The sequence below is a fragment of the Hypomesus transpacificus genome, chromosome 9 (assembly GCF_021917145.1).
Source record: "Hypomesus transpacificus isolate Combined female chromosome 9, fHypTra1, whole genome shotgun sequence".
In the NCBI taxonomy this organism is placed as follows: Eukaryota; Metazoa; Chordata; class Actinopteri; order Osmeriformes; family Osmeridae; genus Hypomesus; species Hypomesus transpacificus.
Genome location: NC_061068.1, coordinates 17334272 through 17354047, shown reverse-complemented (window position 1 = coordinate 17354047; position 19776 = coordinate 17334272). Strand labels below are relative to the sequence as shown.

The 19776-nt window shown below is 41.2% G+C and overlaps 1 protein-coding gene across 2 annotated transcripts in view; it reads right to left on the bottom strand.

Annotated features, from left to right (window-relative positions):
- The window catches only part of txnrd3 (thioredoxin reductase 3), a 50303-nt gene extending 30769 nt beyond the window's left edge, over window positions 1–19534 (bottom strand). The window contains exons 1-3 of one of the 2 annotated variants that reach the window (XM_047024952.1): window positions 19078–19534; window positions 18397–18457; window positions 6095–6204 (exon numbers count right to left, since the gene is read on the bottom strand). In XM_047024952.1, coding sequence (XP_046880908.1) covers window positions 6095–6204; window positions 18397–18457; window positions 19078–19194 — 288 coding nt within the window. In that variant the 5' untranslated portion in view covers window positions 19195–19534. Of the gene's footprint in view, window positions 1–6094; window positions 6205–18396; window positions 18458–18772; window positions 18792–19077 lie in introns of those variants that run through there. The other variant, XM_047024953.1, reaches the window with a different exon arrangement.
- Between the last annotated feature and the right edge of the window lie 242 nt (window positions 19535–19776).

The following is a 19776-nucleotide window of genomic DNA, read 5'->3' as shown; positions in this document are numbered from 1 at the left end:
TACTTCAAGGTGGGCATGAGGTGCTTTTCGGCATACTCATCTTTTGTTTTATGCCAGACCCACTTAGAGTGTTTGTTGCCAAAAAGCTCAATCTTAGTCTCATCTGACCAAAGCACAAGATCCCAGTTGAAGTCCCAATGCCGCTTAGCAAACTCCAGACGTTTATGTTTGTGAGTGTTAGTGAGAAAAGGCTTTTTCCTTGAATGCCTCCCAAACAGCTTGTTGGCATGTAGAGAGTGTCTGATGGTTGTTTTGGAGACTGTGACCCAAAGATGCCGCTCTTTGATGCAATTCTGTGACAGTGTGCTTAGGACTTTTTTTTTACTTCTCTTACCATCCCCCTCACTGTGCGTTGTGGCAAAATAAACATGGGACCTCTTCCAGCCTTGTTTGTCACTGTTCCAGTTGTTTTAAACTCCTTAATGATTCCTCTGACTGAAAATATGGGCAAGTCTACACAAAAATGTTTCAGCAGTCACAAACTCAAGGTCCTCCCATAGCCATCTCAGTTCCCAGACCTCAACCCAATCGAAAACCTGTGGGGCGAGCTAAAGAGGAGAGTGCATAAGAGAGGACCCAGGATGATCTAGAAAGATTGTGCAAAGAACAATGGTCAAAGATCCCTCTCTCTGTGTTCTCCAATCGTGTGAAATGTTATAGGAGGAGATTAAGTGCTGTCTTGTTGGCAAAAGGGGGTTGTACAAAGTATTAACATCAGGGGTGCCAATAATTGTGGGACACATGATTTCAAGTTTTTTTTTTTTTTAATGTGTGATTATTTTTTTTACCACTAAAGTAATGTACTTAGATGAAAGGTTGGATTTTTTTCTTTTTTTGCATTTGGGTTCTGTTTTTTTTATTTTAAGGAGAATTTTTTTAAATCCACGACCACATCTTAAACAGGGGTGCCAATAATTGTGGAGGACACTGTAAGGCCAGACAAGGCCTCTGTGCATGGCCTGTTGTACGCGGGTAGCGGTGTTATTTTGCCAGCTTGTCACAGATGGGGTGCTTCTTCTGGGATGCTTGGCAGCCATGGTAGGTCTTCCTACTCTCTGCACTCTCTTCCAGTTGGCAGCATGTGGCTTCTTTTGGACCTGTGATGTTTCTTGTTGCAGGTGGGTTTCTGATGGCACCTGACGATCATGGCGTTGTGCTGATTCTGTTCGACCCTTGTGTCTCGATGGGTGAGTGGTGTGGCACTGTGGCGGTCTGGAGCGGATATCTAACCGATGGATCGGGTCCTCCTGTGAGAGATGTGGGATGTCCACTTCCACTGTGAAGCCTGTGTTCTAGACTTCAGGGTGAAGCAGTGGGTATGGCTTCTTGACATGGGTCCACATCTGGTTTTGTCTGAAGTAAATGAGGGGTTTCAGTCTGTTGATTAGATCATGTCCAGTCAGCAGTTCTTTGGTCTTTTTAGTTCTTCCTTTTCTGGAAAGCTCACCCTGAAATGTGTGTAACTGTGGGGCTTGTTTCTGTGTTGTTGTTTCTGGAGGTCTTCTTCTTGTGGGTTTGTGGTGTTCTTAGGTCATCTTTTCTTTTTCCTATCCAATGAGGAGTACTTAAGGTGTGTGTTCAGTGTCACCTTCCAGTCATGCCGAGTTTGACGGTTCCTCTTCGTCTCTGTCATCCATTCTTTTCGCTATCTCATTGATGGTGTTCACCATGTGTTTCATGTCCTCCTCAAGTTTTTTCTTCCTTGGTGGATTCTCTTGGGGTTTGTGTTTTTGTTAAGTTTTCCTGCTTTTGTCCATAGTTGTTTTGGTGTGGCCTGTTGTATTCATTTTGATACTGTTTGGGTCTTGTTGACTGGTCTCGTGCGTGATAGGAGTGCTGCTTGTAGGTGGGGTCTGGGTTCATAGGGTCTCTGGAGTTCTCCTAGTTATAGGTGTTAATCAGATTCCACCACATATTTTGTTCATGGGGTTTGTTGTTTTTCCATGACCTATATGCCATGTCTCTTAGCTGCATAGCCATCATGGATTCATGGGTTGCGAAGGTCATCATGAAGGGTCTTATGGATATGGAGAGGTTGTTTACGAACACCGACTTAAACATGGGAGTCTGTTTTCCACCGGGTTGATCATCTGTCGCGAAATAGGCTTTCCTGAACCTTTTATAGAATGCTTTTGGGTAGGGTTGGTAATGAATAATCGATGATCGATTAATTGTCATTACGAATTCATTTGAATAAAAATCCAAGCCTAATGAATAATTGTTGTATTCCCACGCATTATGAGAACAACATTTTAGCTACCTCAACGACCAGCCACCTCCCCTGGATTCAAATCCCGCAGACTGGTGGAAAAACAACGCAGAGAAATATCCAAGACTGGCTAAATTGGCACAGTGCAATCTATGTACACCCGCGACCTCCGTTCCGTCTGAACAAGTTTTTTCAGCTGCCGGACTGACAGTGAATTGACTGCGCACACGTCTTACCCGAGAACATGTGAACATGCTGTAGCCAGGCAGTGATGCGTTGTAATCGCTACCTGTTAAAATCCATCTGATGGCATAATACGCTGTGAAAAATAAAGTAGACTACAAAATAGCATATTTCCTTAATAAAGCTATTTTGGAGAAATATCAGTCCTGTTGTGTGCGTGTTTAACCTTAATGCGTAGGGGGTGATGGGTGGGGGAAAAACCATGGGGAGGAGGGGGAATGACGTCATGCCTTAGCAAATAATCTATTAATTGTTCAATAACGTTAACAGTCAAACATGAAAACTTAAGTCCCATCCCTACTCTTGGGTTTTTGTTGGCCTTTTTTTTGTGTATTCCGACAAATTGTGCAGGGAGTCTTTAGTTTCTGAGTGCCAGGCCTTGTGGGTCTGGCAAGCTGTTGTAGCTGTGGCGTGGTCTTCAGTTTGTTGCCTGTCAAGCAGGCCTCTGATCAGCCCTTCTGCTCAGCTGTTTCACGTCATCTGTTGTCTTCGTCCTTCCTGTATTCGTTTCAGCTTGGCATGGAGATGGTTTGGGAGGGTGATATATTTCTGTATGTTTTTTTGCTACATACTCAGAGTGGAGGGGTGGTTTAGGTGAGTACAGGTCTCTTGGGTTTTGGTTTATTGAATGCAGATCTAATTCTCTGTCAATTGTTCTCCTCTCTTCATCAATGTCTCAGCGTCTCCAGTCGTCTGTGGACTGGGTTGTGGCCTTCACCTTCTGGGGTGCTTCAACAGGTTATGAATGGCAGATAATAGTTCAGCTTTTGTTTCCTGTAACTCCTCCTTCATTGTCTCCCGGGCAGCTGTGATTTGTGTGAGATGCACACAAATCTGCAGCTGAATATGCATATTATAAGAATCACATCCAAATCAAATGACATTATCTTCTCCGGCCAAGACAACAAAATCTTTCTCTGTTGCACCGTTCCCCACTCAGCTTCTACGTAAGTTCGCATCCTGCAAGTTCAGGCAGTGTTAAGCTCGCTCTGATGATTTGCATGTCAAACAAACAATATTTTTTATTTGTAGTACATTGTAAGTAGGGCTGCAACGATTAGTCGACGTTATCGACAAATATTTCTGTTTCATGTGTATGCATGAACATTTAAAAAGAAAGCATCCCCGCACGAGAGGAGATGGAAACGGCAGGAGGTGAGTGTACTCAAGCTGGATGGCTAGTTAGCTACACCAGTTGATAATAACGAATTACACAGTATTTCACGGATAGGCCTACCAACACCGTAGCAACATGTCCACAGACAGCAGTTTGACAGTTCAGTGTATACGACCATTGTAATGAGACAAACAAAGAGCCAGTCCAGAAATGATACTGTTACTCACTGTTTTTCATTGAACAGAACCCTGTTGTCTTACAAGAGATTTGTTTACATTCCTACTTTTTTTGTCTGTAATACAACTGACTTACTTTTGTTTATTTATCTTTTATATATACTTTAGAGCAACATGATTGAAACAATGCTTAGAGAGCATTTTTGATTTAGGTTGAATACAATTGGACAAAAAGAGATGTAATAGCCTGTTCAGTTGGCTCAAAGTGCAATACATATATTTTTTTCAAAAGCTGAAGTGATTTCTTGGTTTTATTTATTAGTTAGAATAACTATAACTCAATGTTTTAACAAATTGCAAAAGCTGAATGATCGTTCAAAGCTTTCTGATCAATTGATGAAAAAAAAAAAGATGATTAATTGACTAATCGATCTAATAATCGTTCGATTAATCGATTATCAAAATAATCGTTTGTTGCAGCCCTAATTGTAAGATATACTAAATACCATCTGCGTTCGGTTACAACAGGACTGGTGATACGAGTCTTATTATTACTAGGCTATTAGCGGCTGCATCTGCAATGTCCAGCAGCCATTGAGTGAGATCTCGAAACATTTTGTACATTGTTTTTTTTGTGAAAGAAAAAAGCGTTTCAAATTTCTATTAGTCAATTTTCAGACCAAAAAAATCAGAAGGGGACAGCCCTAGTGAGGGTTAAAAGTTCCGTTGTCGATGTCAAACAATCCATATAGAACAAAGTTCCTTGTGGTCCAGTGAATTACTGATTTACAAGAATAGGTTAGGAGTGACACGTTCACCTCAGATTTATTCCTACTAAAAAGCGGGCATATGTTTTTATAATCCACAAGAAAAATAGGGTGTATTTGTGAAGGTGAATTCACTCATTAGTCAGTTACTCCAGTTGGGTATAGTCCTAAGGTTTACGTATAGGTTTGAAATGGCCGGTAACTTTGGGTTCTGTGTTTCAAATGTTCATGCATTGCTTATATTTCAAAATATAACAATACAACATTCATAAATGGTTTTGTGAGTATGATACAATTATATGGATATCAAAATTGACTAACTTAACCTCACCTTAAGGAAAGTTGGGGTTTGTTGCACCAAAGTTTTTTATTAAATGTATGTATTAGCTATGTTGGATGCTGCCCTCCTCTCCTACTCTTTCTTCAATGCCTAACGAATCTACCTCTTGCTCTTCCTGACCTTGTATTTATGCTTGAGCAGCACTGTTTGAAGCCTGAAAATATTTTTGACAATTTGTGCAGGTAGCAACGCTAGTGCTTAATAACTATTTATCTGGTCGGCTCCATGACGCCGGGTAAGTAGGGCTTGTGAGACAGCTCACCAAAAGAACGATGGGGAAGCCACTTGTCTTGCAGATTAAGACATGTTGTAGGTACCTCGCAAAGTAACCTCAACTTTCCTAGACTTAGCTACGGTACTAATGCTGAAGGGTCGCTGATATCACATAGCGTCGTTGCTAACGTGTGATGACATTGTGACTGTGAGTATGTGAGAGAGCAGGGAAAGGAAATGCAACTGAACGAATACGCTGCGTGTTTTAAATAGCGTAAAAATATGTGTGGCGGCCGGTGTTGATTCTGTGGCACACCGCCACAAATTAGTCCAATCACAGCCAAGGGGTATCTGTAAAATTACGGACTAACGGACGGATAGTCCGAAAAATCAGGAGGTGCACGTAGAGCTCTCCGAGGGTGTTTCACATCGGAGAGGGTTCCCTGTGTCCGTCTCCGTGAAAACAGAATAGAAAATTTCAGCCTTAACACCAAAAACTAATTCCCAGCAACTAAGATACAGAATATCTATCAAAATCCATGTTCAGCAGAATCTCTATTCGCAGGCTACAGGTGAACAGGACAAATGAGCAGGGATAGGTAAGGACACCAGTTGTATCCGAAATATAAATGCTGTATCAAGCTGGCAAAAGGCCACCTTATCAGTTTACAGAATAAAATCTCCAAACATTGAAAAACACCAAAAAGTGAACGATTAGTAAATTGAGCAAAAAAATACAAAGTAGGAGGAGATTAGGGCATCTTTAACAAGACATTCATTAATATGTTAATATGAGTTTTGCTGCATCAAGCTGTTAAACACTCAAATAGAACCACTCAACCTTGGTTTCTGGCATTCAAACAATGAGTGTTACACAATATTAGAATGCAATAATAGCATTCAAAAGCATCAACCACCATTGAAGGAGACTAAAACAACAGAAATAAACTGTTAACTCATAAATAAAATTTAAATTTAAGTTTTAACATCGACATGGGTAGAATAGTTTTTTATTGCAAGGATGCATACCTGCATGGTTTTGTCACATCCGCCAATGTGAGTCTTGTTGATGAAGACATTGGGGACGGTTTTCTGGCCCGTCATTTCCAGCAGCAGAGCCTGATAGTCGGAACCCCCATCTAAGAGGAGATAAGAATGAAGCAGTTGTGAGAGCGGGTTTGATTAACTCTTAATTCATCCACCCTAAACTTCCAATTGCACTGCCAGTCCTAATGAAAGAAGTTCAGGGAATAGATTAACAACAATGCAAAACAAATTGAATGCTGCCAATTGGAAGGTTCTGAATATTTACCAAAGCCAAAGTTTTAGAGCATACACTAAACTTTAAGCCAATTTGTATTCAGGACAGCACTGAGTATTGGTGTGTAATGATGAACATTGATAGCCTGGCTGCCAGCCCAACCTCTCCCCGCCCCAAAATAAATTTGGTCAGGAAGTTGGGTCTGGAGGGTCTCGTATTGGGGACCAACTACAGAAAACCAGAATTTGGGCGAACCAATGAAATTGCCAGGGCGGTCTTTATACGATGATGGACAGATGATCAACAGTAACGTAATCACCCACGTCACAAGAGCGCTTAAGTTGAATTTGTTTTGAACAAACATGGCTACCGCTGGAGATCTGGGATCTGTTATGATTCTGCCATCGAGTCTGTTTTAGAAGACATCGACAGCGCATTAATTTTGAAAGAGGAACAGAGAGACGCAATCAAGGCATTTGTCGATGGAAAAGATGTTTTTGCCGTCCTTCCTACGGGATTCGGTAAAAGTTGAATTTATCAGCTGGCCCCGATGGTCGCGAAGAAGATGGGACACAATGAAAACCCAATGGCCATTGTGGTTTCTCCTTTTCTTTTGTGGAGTTGTAATCCTAAACGGAGAACTTGTTCGTATATGCATTGCCCTTTATTGTTTCGCTCAAAAAAGTTGACCGTGTGAACAAGTACTCCCCCTACCCTTAAATTAATTTTACAACACCGGCAAAAATCGTTTGTATTTATTCTTCAAGCATACTTCAAGTCTGCTTGTAGTTTAGTTCTGTTGACAACAACTATGCGGTGCTTAACATACGTCACATACTCTGTTGCTCTGATTGGTTGTAGATCTATCCAATTGAGCGAAGAGGCATTTGTTTTCCAGGCTCGTTTGAAACACGCCCTGTAGTCAAAGCCCAACGGAGAGTTCTCAGACTCATATTCTGACTGATTCTAAAATTATGAGTATGACAACGTCAGGCTAGAACATTGATGTCTGAGTATCACAAACTATTGGGTGCGAAAGTATAAGGATTATGAACAAACTAGTGCTTGCGGTGCAGCTGGGGCAATTGTTATAATTGAGTGTGTCTTGACGAGGCAAGCACACACAGCTCGCATATATATTTATCATTTCTTTATTTACCCACCCTTAAAAAACGTGAATATTGTCTTTGTCCCGATTGCGTTGCTTGTATTCCCCACGAACATTCCATTTGACTGTTTAGGTTGAAGTCATTGTGGTGAAGAGTGAAGCTAATGGTGGCTAACTAGCTAGCCAGTCACTAATGTCACGAATGTCACTAACCCCCGCACGATTACCTATAGTAGAACATCAATTCGGGGAGATAGATAGCTTCCTGAAACAACAAGACAGCTGCAGAAATTCCACAGGCAAAAGCCAGGGTGATAACATGTAGCTAGCTATGTTAACAGGCTGTGATATAAAAATGTCCTGTCCCACACACAGCGGTAGTCAAGTGAAGAGGCCTGTCCTTAACCACTGATTAGTTAACAATAATTAAAGATTACAACTAATGATTACTTTTATACTGTTTGGAATGCTCTGAAAATAATAAACAATGTTTGATCTATACCCTGCAATATTAAACTCATGAGAACATTTTTAAACTTTACATTAGCAACAGTAACTCAGCTGTTAGCTGCAAAGCTAATGTTACAGACACATTCTAAGGGTAGCAAGCTAGGTAACCATATACAGTAAAGCAACAAAATGATAGTGTTAGTTAACGTACTTGTCCAAGGTTTGTAGCTTGACCAAGGACAGTTAGTAATGATCCAAAATTTAAATTTCAGCAAGGCCAACTTTGTATTGGCTCAAGTTGAGGAAACAGTAGTGGCTGAAATGTTTGGCACAGACATACTTAACTTTGGGAAGTTGTGTCAGTACATTTCCAGCGAAAATTAAATTAAGATACTGGTTGGGCAGAGGCTTGGATGAAGGAACTAAAAAAATACTTCTGTTTTGACTTGTACATCCAAACACTGAGCAACTGCTTTGCTTCGTTCGTTTGCTAGCCATAATGTCTCTCCAGGAAAAACAGATATCGCACTTTTCACGATCGTAGCTCAGTTTTTCATGGGCGGGCCAGATTATCTGGGCGGGCAAAGCAGATAGAAGGGCGGTAGCCTGGCTCCTTGTGACGTCACAAGGAGCAGATTTTCAAACCTTCATTTTCTCAAAGGCGGAGAAAAATACCCAGGGCTTGGTTTACACCCATCAAAAATGTTTGCCACTGGGGGACCAAAGGCAGGCTAGGGGAACTCATGTTAAATAACGTCCTCAAGTGTTTTATAAGTGTTTCCGAGTCAATTATCTTCAAGGCTGAATCTTGGGATTTTTGGCTATTGTTTTAATATTGGCTACAGACTAGTAGGCTAGCTAGTCTAACGTGAACGTTACTGTATCAGTTTATGGGTTGACAGGCTTCCTTCGATTGTTATCACAGACACTGGTGGCAATGGGCTCTGTTTTTACAGGTTATATGTTTCAAAAGAATAGGGACGTAATAGGAGTTGACAAGTTTATACAAATTTTGCCTCAGCCCAATGCATTCCATTTGAAATTCCGCGGGTTTTCGTTTTCGGAATTCTGCGCTTGCAAATTACGTTTGGGCCAGGGTATCGGCAACAAAAGAAAGTCGGCGAAGTGGAAACCTGTCACTAGATCTGTAAATGGTGTGGGTTCGGAGAACCGGACCATTGAAGAAATTAAGAGGAAATGGTCCGATGTAAGACTCGAAATTAAGAAACGTGAGAATCCTTGGGAGATGGATCCGTGCGTCATGCCTACTGTGCGTTACGGATGTGCCAGAATCACGTTTATACGAGGCCCAGGGTGATAAAATGGTACATTAGGAGGACAAATGTTCTGCTCTCTATGTAATCTCCAACAGAGTTCCAAGTGTCAACAAAATCAAAACTGAACTATTTGCACATTTAACATTGTTATAAATACAATGTACAATACGATATACGCTGATATTATTGGTAGATCTACTTTTGGAAACAGTCAATTTTTTGATATTTCACATCACTGAAGCGTTAGCATCATTAGCCTCTGTTGGACGACGTACGACAGCGGTCTGTGATACAACCGTTTTCAATCGTTAAATAATAAACATGCCTCACAAACACATTTTGGATTTTGGTTTCAAACGGTGTAGCTCACTGCAATTCTGTACCCGAGACACACTAGAAAGAAAAACAACTCCACAGCTGTTTAGGAAGCCAAACGGCGACAGAACATGTCCACCACTTCCCTCAAACCAAAAGTCTTTATAGGTGAAACTTAAATTTACATGTATGCATTTAGCAGATGCTTTTATCCAAAGCGACTTCCTAAAGAGAGCTTTACAAAAGTGCATAGGTCACTGATCATAACGAGATAGCCCCAAACATTGCGGGTAGCCAATCATGAGAAGAATGGGAACGTGATTGAGAGATCGTGGGACACGGAGGGTTTGGCCGGGATGATGAGTTCCGTTTTGGCGAGGTTCAGCTGGAGGTGGTGCTTGGTCATCCAGGCGGAGATGTCTGTAAGGCAGGTATCGATCCTAGCTGAGATCCCTGGAAACTATCTTGCAACAGCCTAAACGTTGTCAATATGTTCATTAAAGCATTTCAGCCTAAACTGTACAACAGAACGTTAAATCGAATTTTAGCAACGCAATCGCTACCGCAGCAGAGCTCTACAGTGCGAGTATTCCACTCACAGAGCCTAAAAGTAGGTATGTGCGAACTTGAAAAATAATTTACGAGCACAGTGCGCGAGTGACAGACTGTTGTCAAAACACGAAACAGTGCAATGAAGTACCAGAAATGGATGGCAAGCGCGAGACGCCAAAATGGATGCCAATAAGATTCTGAATGGAAAGTATACTTTTAAAAAAAGTTGCCAAATGGTTCCATTGACAGGACCAAAGTGATCTGTGTGTTTTTGTCGTTGTGAATTGAGCTATCATCGCAGCACGTCCAGTCTGAAATATCACTTGATGGCCAAGCACACAGCTGATGCGAATTCTCCGCCCCCTCGTCAAAGCTAGGTGATAGGAATATTATTTTCAATTAAAAAAAACATTTGCACTAAGCAATCCAATCCACTTTTCCATGTTGATAAGAGCATACAAATTCGAAAATATTATGGGACCAAAAAAAAATCAAGGGACATTTAGAATAGATAACAATGTGCGATTAATTGCGAGTTAACTATGACATTATATATTAAAATATTGTAATCGTTTGACAGCACTAATATTAACACAATATCAATTGGTTGATGGTGAGTTGGATGTCTGATACTTTATTAAACATTTATGTATTACATTAACTTATAACACTAGGCAGCAATATTGTGAAGCAGAGCTAGCTGAGCTAGCTACAGTCTAGCTGTAGCTGCATTTAGAATCTAAAAAGCTATATCTTACAATACACTTTCAGTAAAGCTGGCTATATAAAATACTACTAATAACAATTAAGTGGTGCAACTTGGCTGCAATCCAGGATGAGTGGCAGGGCCTGAAAACCCTGGTCAACCACAATTTCAAAGAAGTCCTACAATGGCCTGTGGGAGACCATGTTGATAAAGGACCCCTACAGGCTTGATTACAATGTAGGCCAAAAGTACTGAGTGTGTACGGTATCCTTAAAGGTTGGTTTTATTAAGTTAATGGTAAGAGAAGAAAACATACTGGAGTTGGTGCAGAGTATGCTGGTGCTGCCAATTTCAGCCGATGTGTGATTTTGCACACAAAGTATATGCATTAAATTTGTTCATTTGTTTGAAGTCCATATTTGCTTTTTAGTTTTTCCAACGAATTTGCGCCGTTTGCTTGTTGGTAATAAACATTTAAACTGTTATCCATTGTATTTGATGTTGTTGGGTGTCACAAAACACAATATAATACGAAAAAGTAACTACTTTTTGCAATGATTTTTCATTCCCCCACAATGCATTATATGACGTCACGTTGGGGAGACAACATACAAAAGTCTGCTTTGAGACCTTTGAAATCGATTAGAAAAAACACTAGGCTAATACCAGAGAATGTCTAATATGGGCTCTGCTAGTACCATCAAAACGTGGGACATCTAATTGGAAAGGTGTTTACAACGTCGGGGAAAATATTTTATTTGGGATGATCTTGGGGGGGATTTTGCAGGTGGGACTGGCAAGTTAGCCCATTGCTAGCCCATAGCTAGCATGATGTCTTCTAGATAGAGCTACGTTTACCCGGTAGTCTACGTTTACCCTGTAGTCTACTTATCTGAACTACAACAACATGATTGTCCGGGACAAGTGGATTTGTAGGACAAGTGGAAGAGAATGTACTTGCCCCACTGGACAAGTTTAAACTTAAACAAAATAAAATGGCATGTTACTTGCACTGGCCAGCTTGCAAATACAGAGGATAGCCTACCGAAGTTGAGTTAGCCAATAACGTTAGCGATGCTAGCTAAAGTTAGTTTGCTAGCTGTATATAACATTTCACTGGGTCTTGCAGCTGTTTGACCGACTGCAATTGTTATAAAATGTTATGTTTTACTACTAGCCATTTGCTACTTTAGCAAGTCACAGTATTTCCAAGCCCTGATAATGTAACTGAGAAGACTCAGTAAATAATTCCTCTTTCAAGTAATAAGCCCCCGTTCAAGTCAAATTAGCTGCACGGTTTGTAGAGATATTGGGACGAAGCTGCAATACAGTAGGGATGGAGATTTGAACTGATTACACTATTCGAATAGTATCCGAAATTATTTTCGAATATCCGGATAATCTATTTTTGTTAACGTGGCTCCGTTATGTAATTAGCCTGACGTGACGCAAAGCATACAGTAAACACATGAACCACCACACATTCTGGCAATAATTGGGACTTATTTATACTATTAGATTAAATAAGGGTTGAATAAAGAAAACAAATTAAAGATCAATTTATTAACATGACGAAAAGACAATGAACTTGAAAAAACGCTGCGTCTTCAGACGTAGGCTATTAATTTGGCGGAAAAGCGATTAGCCTATTATTATTATGTGAAATAAAAAGTAGGCTACGTTGGACTAAATTAAACACATTGGGTAGGCTATCCTCAATAAAAACGAAAGACACACATGGAGAAATATTGCATATTAACTTGGAACCGGAATCCTATAGGATATGGTGCGCCACCACACAATGCAAACATAAGCAGCCGATTACGCTAGCTCTACATGGCTACTGCTAAGAAAATAAGCCACAACTGCATTAGCCATACGCATTTTTATTCAGGAAAATGAGCATGTAAACACAGAGCTGCCAACTCTCACGGTTTCGCCGTGTGACACTCATTTTACCCATTTCTCACGCTCTCACGCCACACCTTGTATATCTCACGCTGAAAAGGCAACGCCAAACAAGTAGCCAAACTAACGTTGTAAACATTAACGGACGAGGCGACGCGCAGGTTAACCGAGTGAAGCAACATTGACGCGCAAACAGCCGTGCATGCCCGCTGGAACTAGGGGTGCTCGAAGGTGCTGCAGCACCCCCTGACAGCACGAGAATTTAAAATGATATGACTTAAAAATCCACCACCGTGGCACAGCTCCGCAGTAGCGGACTGGCATTCGGCAGCACCGGGAAAAGAATAACTATGGAAAACCAGAGTAAGAAACGTAGAGTGGGGCTGAAAAATTAAGAGACAAAGAAATCACCTTCACTAGACAAGGTTTCACCAATTGAAAAACGGCTGTTTATTTTACATGAAGCTCAACTATTTTGCGCTCAAATAAAGGCCAAAATTTTTTCGGCTTGCGCGCTATGCGCGCTCGCTTTAAGGATTGAACTCCCTAACTCGCATCCCATTGAACACAGACTATGCTTGCATTAGCAGGGCAGCTGTGGTGGCGTATATGGGGGCCAGTTCTGGTGGGCCGGTCTGGATCAAAGTCCAGGGCCAATTGTTACTCCCAGTTCCTCCCTGCCGCCCCGCAACATTAAGCCCCCGCCAGCACCCCCCTGATAAAATATGTTCCCCGCGGCTATGCAGCCATGTAAACTCGCCTTTGGGGGGAGTGAAGCTCGCAAAAGCTCGCCCGGGGTGGGCTACCAAATCTCACACCAAGGTTTTTGGAAAAGTTGGCAGCCCTGTAAACATGCTCAGGGGAGAGGCGAGTACGGAGTCGATTTACGAGCAGGCAAAGGCACAATGTTTACCCGGACATGACTTTTGTGCATGGAAAAGTGAAATGTAAATGTAGGCTAGTGTAGTGCCTCAAAAAGTAATGTCAGGCACTGAATGATCACTAGATATAAAGAAAACGTTGACTTCCACTCGGTGCCATTCACTGACAGTAAAAATAAATTGTCTATAGGGGTTTTCACCGACGTCACGTTCTGGGTGGTAACACGGATGCGCGGCCATATTGGAGGCACTCGGTGTAAACAACTGAACGGAGTACAACCAAAGAACGTATATTCTATACTCTTTGGTACAACTGTAGCCATGTCTAAACGACCGAAATGGTCATCAAAACACGTCCAAGATCCAAAGGCATATAGGGAAGGACTTGGACCACAAGAGAAGGGTCAATATTTTGAGAAATTTTGATTTATTGGCGGTGCAGATCCCTACCAGTTAGCTCCCTCTACTTGGATCCGTGACGACTCGGTGATTCTGCCTTTAGTTGGATATCCCGATATTGTTAACTACCTGGTTTTCTCGCCGAACCCATACACATGCAGTAATTTGATATGAATTATATTATGTAAATGTCATCTTATCAGTAAAATAAGCGCACAGTAAAAACAATAAAAGCAGTAATTGTTTTTACTATTAAAAATATTATCATTAAATAGAAAATTAGTTTTGAGCCGCTGAAATAAACATTTCACAATACCTGACAAGAAATGTGCCGAACAAATCCGTATGTTGTCCAGATTTTTCCCTCGTAAATCTTGGTTGAGCTTTGCCAACCACAAGCGCCTCCTTTCCTCTGACAATCTCTGGCATTCCTTTCCCTGGTTTTTAATAACTTTTGGAAGTCGATAATATACCAAATGTTTTTCACGATCTGTCCTATTTGTACAACCTGAAACGCGGCAATAATTCACTATTTTCCTTGACGACGTTCGGGATATACTTCAGTGCCAGTGCTTTGTTATGATGCGGAGTGCCTCCAAGATGGCGACTTCCGGTCTGATGACGCGTCGGTGAAAACCCTCTATATGTGCACTGCTGTTCATAAACGAGCTACAGGGTCGTTGCTGCGTTGCTAAATGATAACAACTCACCAGGAGGACACTTCATTAACTCTACACTCATTCTCCTCGGTACAATGAACCGTTTAACCTTTAGATGAGTGAGTTCTAAATATTACCGACGCTTCCACCAGAGTGACATTTTTAAGCTCACTCTGGTGAGCTTAAAAGCTAGCTAGCTTTAGTTAGCTTCCTTTACCTAGCAACCTAGCATAATACTCGTAGCAATGCTACTACCTGCTAATGTTACTTGTTAGCCTCTTAATTGTACATTTTGAAGTCATACTATAGCGTTTGTGTCTATCGGAAAATAGTCGGTTGGAATGTTCAGAATCACACGAGTGACGGTACTCTGTGGGGCCCGCTTTCGAACGATCACATATATGTGACGCTACTGATTAACGGGTTAATAAATAAATCATTTAATAAATGATAAATGAATCATCTATTTGGCTTTGACGGCCGGCTGCGGGCCATCATTACATAGTGGTTCTTGCCACCTCTTCTTCATCCCGGTCAGTCGCCATAGTTCTAGTACTAGACTGAGGCTACTCTGCTCCACGATTCCCCAATACGACGTAATCGTCGAATTTTGCTAACATGCTAATGCTAACACAAAAAATGACAAAAACTGGTCTTAAACACCATTTTGAGACACCATTTGGAGATGTATTGTATAATATACATGTCTTGAGTGCTTTATGTACCCATTAATTGACAGTGGGGGTTAACCTGCCATATGGCCTTTAATAAACGAATACAATAAATAAATAAAAACACTGCTCCTAAATTTATTTGTGTGCTCCAAAAAAAAAATATTTTAGGAGCACATGTACTCCTTGGGGAAAACATTAGCATAGAGCCCTGCTCTGTAGTCTATAGTGGTACAATTTATCTGGGTCAGCTTCTCCACGCAGGGCTCTAAACTGAGACCTTGCGTTGTTACTGACAATTATTGCTTGCAGTAAACTTTTTTTGAATGAAAAGTATATAAATGTCCAGCTTATTTTAGTTTTTGGGGGCATATTTCCAGTTTGCAGATGGTAATGTTTGAATTGCGATTCCATCTGAGATACTGCCGGTGACAAAGTTGTTAGAATAAGCTTCAAAGGGGGTTCTTTATTAATTAATTAATGCAATGAGCAGGTTAATCGCCTGAAAACATCACGAGAAGGGAAAACTTATTGGACGTTTAAATCAGAGATTAGGAAAAATAAATACACCGGATTGCCCAATTTATTCATTTTGATTAAACTATGAGGCTGCTATAGCCGATCACCACTCTTGCAGGGTAAATGAGAAGAAAACTGTTTCATTCAATATTTCATGTTTAACATTTTGAGTTGTTAATAAGCAGCAACAAATGTATGTTTTTAAATTTATGTAATCTTTATAAATATGAAGTGTGCATTTTTATATAAAATATACAGAAATATCAGTTTTTTAAATGTCAGTAAAAAACGGACCCCTCTGCAACCGAAGCAAGCACACCGCACAATTTCCCCAGAAATTGTACCCTCTAGTTATTGTTGTTGTTGTGGCGGTTGACAGCAGCCCATTCTCCGTACGTCGCTAACTCAGTTAGCTGGATTTGATTGTTGACAATTTGTCATTATCTTGGATTGTTTGGTTCTTTGAAGCTCATCCTGGACTTGCTGTCATAGCAACAGGTCCGTAAGCTTAAACCTGCTCGGGAGCAGGTTTATTTTATGTTAACACGATTAGATTGAGGCTTTACAAGCAGAGGTTATACAGGAAGTCTGTCACAGACATGTCTAGTCCGTTTTTACTACAGGAACATGTTGCAGAAGGTGCAGGAATAATTAGCAGAATTTAACATGAAACCGAATTAAGTGCTCATTGCATGATAGATAGGCTCCTTAAGCACAGTGCGATGTGCTAGCCTATACTTTTTGAAAGGGGGTTGTGAGGGTGTCATTTACATAATAAATGTGTTGAAACCACATCATATGATTTAAAGATGACAAATTAAAACATGAAAGTATGGAGAAAAAAAAAAAAGTTAAAAAACCCTAGGCCTTGCTTACTGTAATAAGCGATAAAACGCGTGGTCATTACTCTACATTTAATTTCGTCTTCTACTTTTTGCCAGCCTTCTTTCTTGGATTTTGCAGACTTTGAGGTGTTCTGTTCTGATTAAATCTTCAAATTCGGAGTAACCTTTGAGCAAGCGGTTGCGATGTTGGCTCTGTTGCGGGAAAAACAGGGCACTCATTTTGGCCACGGTGAGCAGCCATAGACTTATGTGAGCAGCCAATAGCAGCGTTGCTGATCAAGGTTTCTTCTATCGATACATACACCCTTTTAGACCAACGCATAATTCCATCCAGCTATACTAATTATAAACAACATGGGTGTTCAAAGAACCGAATTAGCCAGATCATGATTAGCAAGATGATGTCATCTTGGATGTGTCATTTGATCTCGGATGTAATAAGCAACGTACGGAGAACGGGCCCCCCAGCTTACTGAATTCCTTCGATTGACGCGTCCGTTTTCTCCGTCTCTCCAGACTCGAGTTCAGTAATTTAGTCTCTGAAAGTTAGCATACGTAGGTTTTCTTCATCTTCCACTGATACAGCATATAACTTAACTAGCAGCACAGGCTCGTGGAATGCCCGAATTACAGCAATACAGGGAACGCCATTTCTGCTAGGGCCGCCTTAGCCTTTACAATGCAGGAAAAACCCTGTCCAAGTTATTTACTTTTAGCAGACACTCTTATCCAGAGCGACTTACAGTAATTACAGGGACATTTCCCCCAAGGAAAGTAGGGTGAAGTTAGCCTGGTCCTACCAGACTCTCATGCATTTCATTTGTACAGAGAGTGTGGGCTCGCTCCGTTAAGAATCGTAAACTTCCTTGAAGACAGGTACTCTGTTAAAGTTTAAACTATTGGATTTGCCCAGAGCCATTCTGGATCTGCCATAACCGTTTGGTTGGGTGGGCTTTGCCGTCAGACCGGGGAGGGGCTAGTTTATGCGATAGACTAATGCGTTCTGCAGAGAAGAGAGACTGGCATTGGTCACGGTTTTTAACACGAGTGTTGTACACTTCTTTGTTATTTGGATAACCATTCTGCTGTTGGTGTTATGGCACGCGCGATATATGCCTTTCCCCTCATTAAAATTAGGAGGAAGGAGTCAAATGGCTGAGCGGTGAGGGAGTCGGGCTAGTAATCAGAAGGTTGCTGGATCGATTCCCCGCCGCGCCAAATAAAGTTGTGTCCTTGGGCAAGGCACTTCACCCTACTTGCCTCGGGGGGAATGTCCCTGTACTTACTGTAAGTCGCTCTGGATAAGAGCGTCTGCTAAATGACTAAATGTAAATGTACATGGACTGTAATTTAATCAATGTTCTGTTGTCATAAATACACTAGGCCTACAGTCTTAGATATTGTAGGTGACTGTTACTGTCAACAAATTAGTTATTCAGTAAGCTATTTTGTGTGTCCTTGGGCAAGGCACTTCACCCTACTTGCCTCGGGGGGGATGTCCCTGTACTTACTGCAAGTCGCTCTGGATAAGAGCGTCTGCTAAATAACTAAATGTAAATGTAATGTAAAATGTAACACAAATGTACACATTGAATGTTGACCAAGTTGCATGACAACATACATCTTACAAAACAACCATTTCAACAACTACATTGCACAACGTAATGGGTATGAGTAGCAACTTCCCAAGCCTGCCCTACACAATTATAAAGTTGTATTTGCTGACTCATCCACCGATTGCTGACAGCTATCATTGAACTGTATTAGGTTAGCCCCTTACCAATGAGATCCAACTCCACCACATTGCACTTCACGTTCAGCTCTTTGAAAAGATCTTTTACCTGGAATGCAAAGCACTAAACGTTAGATAGTTGTTCTCAACGTGGAAGGTGTTTTATATAACCGAACATTTGACCCAACATGTTTAGCAAACGAAGCTAACGTTCGTATCGATCAGCCAGGTTATGCCAGGTTTCTGTAAACTTAAACTAGTTAGCTAGCTAGCAAACTTAGGTTTAAATAAATAAACATAAGAAGTATAGTTGCCAGCATTTGTTCGACACAGCTTTGAGGCTATTATTGGGTTATTTGGTAAGAACAAAATATTTTAAACATTTATATATGTAACACTAGCTACCTTGTTAGCTACTAACTACCTTAAATCAAGTTAGCAAGCTAGCTACAGTGGGCAGCCACCACATCAACTGCAGTTTCCGGCTCCAAGTAAAATACAAATAAAATGGCTGGCGTAGATGCTAGCCACAAAGTCATAGGAGACCTGGTATGCCATATGATACCTTGATATATATAACTACGTTAGACTAGCTAACTAGCTAACCAATTACGTTAGCAACAGTAGCTTCCAATCCAAGGGTAGCCTAGTGACAACACAGCCGAGGCAACATTCGCGGGAGAGTGCCGGTTCCGATAAATCTAGCTAGCACCATCTTTGACTTCTTACCTTGACACAATACGGGCAGAAGGTTTTACTGAATACAAGCACTTGATTTGAATCAATCAGCTGCTGTATTCTGGTTTTAAGATCGTTCCGTCCGGTATCCTTGTCAATAGGAGGCATTTTCGGAGTATTTCCTTTCAGTCTAGCTTGCTTTTGACAAGCTCCAAATGACGGAAAACTTACTGTGGGATAAATAACAACCTCGATAAAGCACAAAAAGATTATGCAAGCTAAACACCTATTTTGTTTCGTAGCACCAAACTACCTAAATTAAACACAAGTCTACACCATCGACGATTGAACCTTTGTCCTCATCTCTACACTCTCTACACAGTATCAGTAGGCTTTATCAACCCCGCCCCGCGAAACAGCTGCGTAGATAGTGCGTCCAAAAATGGGTTGTCGCGAACGGGGAGAGCGAGACATCGGTAACTTCAGACCTAGAGCCTTCTGGAGGGGAAGAGTGTCGACGCAAATAGGAGTTACGGGAGCATGTGGGGTGTGGAAGGCGGTGATTATTGTTTGCTTATTGGGCGGATTCGTTGCCACTCAAGACCGTTTTGCATCCGTTTTGCATGGTGAGTTGCACAGTCTAAAGCCGAATCCCAATACTCCCCCTTACCCCTTCCCCTTAACTATTACCCCTTCCCCTTGGCCCTCGAAAGTAAGGGGTAAGGGCTACATAGCCCTAGGAAATGGGAC